General features: G+C 50.9%; 1 protein-coding gene across 1 annotated transcript; it reads right to left on the minus strand.

The window, feature by feature from the left end:
- Window positions 1–144: 144 nt before the first annotated feature.
- LOC136711023 (uncharacterized) lies at window positions 145–3,133 on the minus strand. The gene is made up of 4 exons (XM_066686982.1): window positions 3,097–3,133; window positions 2,036–2,879; window positions 959–1,919; window positions 145–858 (listed from the first exon to the last, which is right to left on the minus strand). Exons 1-4 carry the CDS (start codon window positions 3,131–3,133, stop codon window positions 145–147), a joined length of 2,556 nt encoding a protein of 851 aa, XP_066543079.1.
- Window positions 3,134–8,732: the final 5,599 nt, after the last annotated feature.

Consider the following 8,732-nt stretch of genomic DNA (forward strand, 5'->3'; position numbering starts at 1 on the left):
CTCGGCGTTAACACTTTCATTCCTCACAGCCCCAAGAATGGCCCCAAACAGCCAAGAGAATGGCCCCAGAAATGGCCCCAAATAGCCAGGAGAACTGCCTTAAACAATACCAAGAACGACCCCAAACAGCCCTGTGAATAACCCCTAACAGCCCGGAGAACTGCCCCAAACAACCCCAAGAAATTCTCGAAACAGCTCCGGGGCAGAAAAGAGAAGAGCAGGGCTGTGGAGGTAGAAAGGGGAAGATGAAGACAGTGGAGGCAGAGAGGAGATGATGAGGACAGCGGAGGCAGAGAGGAGATGATGAGGACAGCGGAGGCAGAGAGGAGAGGATGAGGACAATGGAGGCAGAGAGGAGAGGATGAGGACAATGGAGGCAGAGAGGAGATGATGAGGACAATGGAGGCAGAGAGGAGAAGATGAGGACAGTGGAGGCAGAGAGGAGAAGATGAGGACAATGGAGGCAGAGAGGAGAGGATGAGGACAGTGGAGGCACAGAGGAGAAGAGGAGGACAGTTGAGGCAGAGAGGAGAGGATGAGAAATGTGGAGGCAGAGAGGATGAGGATTGTGGAGGCAGAGAGGAGGAGGACAGTGGAGGCAGAGAGGAGAGGATGAGGACTGTAGAGGCAGAGAGGAGAGGATGAGAACTGTGGAGGCAGAGAGGAGAGGATGAGGATTATGGAGGCAGAGAGGAGGAGGACAGTGGAGGCAGAGAGGAGAGGACGAGGACTGTGGAGGCAGAGAGGAGAGGATGAGAATTGTGGAGGAACAGAGGAGGAGGACAGTGGAGGCAGAGAGGAGGAGGATTGCGGAGGCAGAGAGGAGGAGGACAGTGGAGGCAGAGAAGTAGAGGAGGACTATGGAGGCAGAGAGGAGAGGATGAGAACTGTGGAGGCAGAGAGGAGAGGATGAGGACAGTGGAAGAAAGGGAGGAGAGGATGAGGACAGTGGAGACACAGAGAAGAGGACGACAGTGGAGGAAGAGAGGAGAGGATGAGGACTGTGGAGGTAGAGAGGAGAAGAGAAGGACAGTGGAGGCAGAGAGGAGAGGATGAGAACTGTGGAGGCAGAGAGGAGAGGATGAGGATTATGGAGGCAGAAAGGAGGAGGACAGTGGAGGCAGAGAGGAGAGGACGAGGACTGTGGAGGCAGAGAGGAGAGGGTGAGAATTGTGGAGGAACAGAGGAGGAGGACAGTGGAGGCAGAGAGGAGGAGGATTGTGGAGGCAGAGAGGAGGAGGACAGTGGAGGCAGAGAAGTAGAGAAGGACTATGGAGGCAGAGAGGAGAGGATGAGAACTGTGGAGGCAGAGAGGAGAGGATGAGGACAGTGGAAGAAAGGGAGGAGAGGATGAGGACAGTGGAGACACAGAGAAGAGGACGACAGTGGAGGAAGAGAGGAGAGGATGAGAACTGTGGAGGTAGAGAGGAGAGGAGGAGGACAGTGGAGGCAGAGAGGAGAGGATGAGAACTGTAGAGGCAGAGAGGAGAGGATGAGGACAGTGGAGGAAGAGAGGAGAGGGTGAGGACTGTGGAGACACAGAGGATGAGGACTGTGGAGGCAGAGAGGAGATGATGAGAACTGTGGAGGTAGAGAGGAGAGGAGGAGGACAGTGGAGGCAGAGAGGAGAGGATGAGAACTGTAGAGGCAGAGAGGAGAGGATGAGGACAGTGGAGGAAGAGAGGAGAGGGTGAGGACTGTGGAGACAGAGAGGATGAGGACAGTGGAGGCAGAGAGGAGAGGATGAGGACTGTGGAGGAAGAGAGGAGAGGCTGAGGACAGTGGAGGAAGAGAGGAGAGGGTGAGGACTGTGGAGACACAGAGGATGAGGACTGTGGAGGAAGAGAGGAGAGGATGAGGACTGTGGAGGCAGAGAGGAGAGGCTGAGGACAGTGGAGGAAGAGAGGAGAGGGTGAGGACTGTGGAGACAGAGAGGATGAGGACAGTGGAGGAAGAGAGGAGAGGGTGAGGACTGTGGAGACAGAGAGGATGAGGACAGTGGAGGAAGAGAGGAGAGGGTGAGGACTGTGGAGACAGAGAGGATGAGGACAGTGGAGGCAGAGAGGAGAGGATGAGGACTGTGGAGGCAGAGAGGAGAGGCTGAGGACAGTGGAGGAAGAGAGGAGAGGGTGAGGACTGTGGAGACACAGAGGATGAGGACTGTGGAGGAAGAGAGGAGAGGGTGAGGACTGTGGAGACAGAGAGGATGAGGACAGTGGAGGAAGAGAGGAGAGGGTGAGGACTGTGGAGACACAGAGGATGAGGACTGTGGAGGCAGAGAGGAGAGGATGAGAACTGTAGAGGCAGAGAGGAGAGGCTGAGGACAGTGGAGGAAGAGAGGAGAGGGTGAGGACTGTGGAGACAGAGATTATGAGGACAGTGGAGGCAGAGAGGAGAGGATGAGGACTGTGGAGGCAGAGAGGAGAGGCTGAGGACAGTGGAGGAAGAGAGGAGAGGGTGAGGACTGTGGAGACACAGAGGATGAGGACTGTGGAGGAAGAGAGGAGAGGATGAGGACTGTGGAGGCAGAGAGGAGAGGCTGAGGACAGTGGAGGAAGAGAGGAGAGGGTGAGGACTGTGGAGACAGAGAGGATGAGGACAGTGGAGGAAGAGAGGAGAGGGTGAGGACTGTGGAGACAGAGAGGATGAGGACAGTGGAGGCAGAGAGGAGAGGATGAGGACTGTGGAGGCAGAGAGGAGAGGCTGAGGACAGTGGAGGAAGAGAGGAGAGGGTGAGGACTGTGGAGGAAGAGAGGAGAGGATGAGGACTGTGGAGGCAGAGAGGAGAGGCTGAGGACAGTGGAGGAAGAGAGGAGAGGGTGAGGACTGTGGAGACAGAGAGGATGAGGACAGTGGAGGAAGAGAGGAGAGGGTGAGGACTGTGGAGACAGAGAGGATGAGGACAGTGGAGGAAGAGAGGAGAGGGTGAGGACTGTGGAAACAGAGAGGAGAGGGTGAGGACAGTGGAGGAAGAGAGGAGAGGGTGAGGACAGTGGAGGAAGAGAGGAGAGGGTGAGGACTGTGGAGGTAGAGAGAAAACTGAGTTTAACTGAACTCACCATAGTTCTCCTCTACCTCATTTTTCCTCCTCTCTACCTGTCCTCCTTTTCTCCTCTCCTCCTCCTTTACTCATTATCTCCACCTCTCCTCCTCCACTGCTCGTCTTCACCTCTCCTTTACTCCACCTCTCCTCCTTTACTCACCTCCACTACCTCTCCTCCTCCTCTTGTCCTCCACTGCTCCTCTCCACTTCTCATTTACTCCTCCTCTCTACCTCTCCTCCTTTACTCACCTCCACTCCTCCTTCCTGCAGAGATGGAGAGAGGGAAGGTGGAGGAGGAGGTGGCTGAATCCCAGGGGTGTTTTTTTACGCTGTACTGAGGGGTTTTCAGCGCACACGCAGGAGATGGTGATAAGCCTCTGAAAACTGAACTCTCCACAGGGCTCTGGAGATAAAGGGGCTTTTGTCCACCCCCCACCCAACTTTTACCCCCAGCTTCCACCCCACCTTTACCCCCCACCCCCCACACACCCTTCCTGGACGGACGGATGGATAGAGGAGAAACAAAGTCACTGTAATAGAGCAATCCCTGCCCAGCACAACATACCTGTTCTTCTCTCTTCCGTCTCTCTCTCTTTCTCTCTCTCATTCTCTAAAGTCCAGCCAGAGTTTAGTGGTCACTGTTATTCAGCAGAAAACTCTACAACCTGGTCATCCAGCGTTCACCGGGCGCTTCAATAAAGAGCCTTTTATAATCGGACACTTCCCCGTTCGTCACCACGGGAACGAGAGAAACGAGAGAAAGAGAAAGAGAAAGAGAAGGTAATTTATTCCATTGTTCAGTTCAGCTGCTGAGCTTTAATCCGGTTACAATCCTGGACCCCCACACTGACCATTAACTGACCATTAAACAGCTCGGATTTAACATTTCAGTTTCTTTATGTTCACTGTTTATTCACTGTATTTGTTAAATAAAAAGAACCATTCATTCATTCACCTTCTGTAAGTACTTCATCTGGTTCATGGTCACAGAGCCCACAGGGAATCACTGATCACCCTCAACAGATTACCACATACTCACCCAGTCACTCGTACTCACCCATTCACTCACACTCACCCAGTCACTCGTCTCACCCAGTTACTCACATAGTCACTCGTACTCACCCAGTCACTCAAACACTCACCCATTCACTCGTACTCACCCATTCACTCACACTCACCCAGTTACTCACATTGTCACTCGTACTCACCCATTCACTGGTACTCACCCATTCACTCACACTCACCCAGTCACTCGTCTCACCCAGTTACTCACATAGTCACTCGTACTCACCCAGTCACTCAAAGACTCACCCAGTCACTCGTACTCACCCAGTCACTCACCTCACCTAGTCACTCGTACTCACCCATTCACTCACACTCACTCAGTCAGTCACACTCACCCAGTCACTCGTACTCATCCAGTCACTTGTACTCACCCAGTTACTCACATAGTCACTCGTACTCACCCAGTCACTCATACTCACCCATTCACTCACACTCACTCAGTCATTCGTCTCACCCAGTGACTCAAACACTCACCCAGTCACTCGTACTCACCCAGTCAGTCACCTCACCTAGTCACTCATACTCACCCAGTCACTCACTTCACCTAGTCACTCATACTTACCCAGTCACTCACCCAGTCACTCGTACTCACCCAGTCACTCACCTCACCCAGTCACTCATACTCACCCATTCACTCACACTCACCCAGTCACTCACACTCACCCAGTCATTCGTCTCACCCAGTCACTCAAACACTCACCCAGTCACTCGTACTCACCCAGTCACTCACCTCACCTAGTCACTCATACTCACCCAGTCACTCGTACTGAGCCAGTCACTCACCTCACCCAGTCACTCACCTCACCCAGTCACTCATACTCACCCATTCACTCACACTCACCCAGTCACTCGTCTCACCCAGTTACTCACCCAGTCACTCACCTCACCCAGTCACTCATACTCACCCATTCACTCACACTCACCCATTCACTCATCTCACCCAGTCACTTGTACTCTCCCAGTCACTCGTCTCATCTAGTCACTCGTACTCACCCAGTCACTCATACTCACCCAGTCACTCGTCTCACCCAATCACTCACACACTCACTCAGTCACTCACAACTGTCAGTGATTCTTCATGTCATGTTAAGTGAACTTTACAGAAATGCTGTTGAATAATAAACACTTTAACTCACACTGCAATGTTATTGTTATTGTTATTATTGTTGCCATTTAGAGTGAAAATGATGGCCTGCGCCTTTAATTTTGTAATGAGACACTGAGCCTCTAAAGCACATCCACACTGTGTGGAAATGGTTTTGGGAGCAGCTGTGTACCTCCACAGCACCTGTTCAGTCTGAGAGGGGGACGGTTAGAGCAGAAGTGTGTGAAGGTTCTCAAGATTTAGTCAGAGAGCGTTATCTAGAACCCTAAAGGTTAAATGAGGGTTATTACTGCACTCTGAGGGCTCTTAAAGATATTCTGAGAGAGTTTTAATAAAGTGAAGACTGGGTTTACAGACAGGAGGAGAACATATCAGACTCTTCTGTCCTAAAACATCTGTCTCAGAGCGATACATCAGTTCCAGCTGTTCACAACACCTGGAGCTCTCTCTCTCTCTCTCTCTCTCTCTCTCTCTCTCTCTCTCTTTCACAATTTATCAGTCTGTGGAAGCTGACCCTCCAAGTCTAAGTTCAGCAGGCACACACACACACACACACACACACACACACACACACACACACACACACACATCCCAGGCACTAGGTGTCAGTATAACAGCAGTATAACCTGAAGGAACAGTGGAGGGATTTGTCTGAGCAATAAGAGTTTATTTTAAAAACAACAAAATCCTCATATCAGAATAAACCCAATCATTACTCCACTGAGTCTGATAGTGTGTGTGTGTGTGTGTGTGTGTGTGTGCGTTGGTTTAACACTTTCCACATCTCTCCTCATGACAGTCCAGTATTATTTGAGGTTATCATACAGTCCCTGGTTTTAGTGGTTAATAAATACTTTACAGTGTTAAATAAAGTATGCTGCAGATTTAACAAATAAATACAATCAGGAGAACATCTGGAAACACATTTTGTTCTTCACTCGCTCACAACACAGCTAGCTTTTAGAACAAAAACACTTTTACTGTGTTAGAGAGAGAGAGAGAGAGAGAGAGAGAGAGAGAGAGAGATTAAATTAATCCTAGTTAATTTAAATCCCACCCTGAGTGAAAGAGGGCTCTGTGGCTAGGTCTCGCTCGACCTCCCGCCGTGATGAGAATCTACATAGAGTCCGAGCAGGTTGTGGGTCTGGATATGGGGGAGGGTGGAACTCTCTTTTGTCCTTTACCTGTGACAGGGGTCAACCTGCAGGTCAGTGGCTCACAGCCTGCGCTGCTGCCCCCCCTCCTTGCCCCACACCGCTCACTGCTCACTAATCTGATTATAACTCCTCTCAGACCCGGCGCTTCCTCTTTACCTGTGGCCCAGGTGTTCCTCCACTCGCAGACATTGGGTTTGGTTTTAATTAGAGGTATTACTTTTTTGTTTATTGTTGTATGGCTGTTTTCTAGGGGTACGAGTCTGTGTTGTTGTGCAGCGGGTCAAGGACAAATTTCTATCATGCAATGATAGCCAGTAAAGTTTTGAATCTGAATCTGACCCCACCTCACAGAGACCCCCGGACCGGCTACAGAGACCCAGCCTCCACGGCTCTGTAATGTTTTTGTCTGAAAAACACAGCAGACACACTCTCACTGATCTCTCTTTTCAGTTTGAATACCATTCATTCATTGATTCATTCATTCACTCGTTCACTGTAAGCTCTCTGTGGATCCAGAGCCCACCAGAAATCACTGGAAACACGGCACTCTTCCTCTTCCATTTCATTCTTACACTTGGACAAACAGAAGTCCAAGCACTGTGTCTGTGTGTGTGTGTGTGTGTGTGTGTGTTTTCTCTTGGGGTTTGTTGTTTGGCTAACACTGGGCTTTAGTGCAATTGATTTGAATAGTAATAGCCCTGAATGTAAATGGACTCTTCTTTTGTGTACAGTACACAAACACACACACACACACACACAATACTTACACACAGTACACAGAATTGCCTCACAGGTGCTCTATTCATCCACAAGAAAAACACAGGAGAGAGAGAGAGAGAGAGAGAGAGAGAGCGAGAGAGAGAGACGGAAGAGAGAAGAACAGGTATAGAACCTGTGTCCAAAATGGCTCCCTATACACTATTCCCTATATTATTCACTATATAGTGCACCATTATAGGGAACTGAATTCAGGAGGGTTTCTGCTGTGTTTCCGCTCTGTGTTTCCGCTCTGGGTTTCCACTCTGGGTTTCCGCTTTGGGTTTCCGCTCCGTGTTCTTCTCGGGAAGTCTCCTCCAGATGAGCGCTGAGAGGAGGTGGAGGATTTGCTTAATTTAAGAGAGTTTACAGGATATTTCCAAGTCACTCAAGCATTTGTCAACATCGCCATCCACCCGAGACCCAGCTTTACATTCGCTCCTTCGGCCGAACACAAGCTAAACGAGTGTACAGTAATCATCCCTTGCTCCCATCACAATCACACTAACTCTCTCTATCACAGCTGAGGGAGAGAGAGAGAGAGAGAGAGAGAGAGAGAGAGAGAGAGAAAATGATGAAATGTCACAAGCTTTCCCAATATTAATTTATGACCCTGTTGAGGAGTGTGTGAGTGTAGAACTACAGAGCGACTGGAGTGGACAGTGGAACTGAGCCAGTGGACAGTGAGGGGACAGTGGAACTGAGACAGTGGACAGTGAGGAGACAGTGGAGCCAAGAGAGGGGACAGTGAGGGGACAGTGGAGCCGAGAGTGGGGACAGTGAGGGGACAGTGAGGAGACAGTGGAGCCGAGAGAGGGAACAGTGAGGGGACAGTGGAGCCGAGAGAGGGGACAGTGAGGTGACAATGGAACAGAGAGAGGGGACAATGGAGCCGAGAGAGGGGACAGTGAGGGACAGTGGAGCTGAGAGAGGGGACAGTGAGGGGACAGTGGAGCTGAGAGAGGGGACAGTGAGGGGACAGTGGAGCTGAGAGAGGGGACAGTGAGGGTACAGTGGGGCTGAGAGAGGGGACAGTGGAGCTGAGAGAGGGGACAGTGAGGGGACAGTGGAGCTGAGAGATGGACAGTGAGGGGACAGTGGAATCTTACAGTGATATGTTGTTGTTGTGAACACCACCTTAAAAACCACCTTAAAGACTGTAAGATTCCACTGTCCCCTCACTGTCCATCTCTGTCCAGTGAGGGGACAGTGGAATCTTACAGTCTTTAAGGTAAGAGGAGCTGAGAGAGGGGACAGTGAGGGGACAGTGGAGCCAAGAGAGGGGACAGTGAGGGGACAGTGGAGCTGAGAGAGGGTACAGTGAGGGGACAGTGGAGCCAAGAGAGGGGACAGTGAGGGGACAGTGGAGCTGAGAGATGGACAGTGAGGGGACAGTGGAATCTTACAGTGATATGTTGTTGTGAACACCTCCTTAAAAACCACCTTAAAGACTGGGTGTATCCAGAGACACTGGAGATGTTTCAGGGAAAAACACTTTACCTGTAGGGAATGAGGTTCCAGCCACATTCCTTGGCTGTGGAGTGTGTGCAGCCTGCGGCGTTCCTGACACAGAGAGCCCACATGATGCTCTTAAGGTGGATCTTCG

This window comes from Hoplias malabaricus, chromosome 1 (genome assembly GCF_029633855.1).
Source record: "Hoplias malabaricus isolate fHopMal1 chromosome 1, fHopMal1.hap1, whole genome shotgun sequence".
In the NCBI taxonomy this organism is placed as follows: domain Eukaryota; kingdom Metazoa; phylum Chordata; class Actinopteri; order Characiformes; family Erythrinidae; genus Hoplias; species Hoplias malabaricus.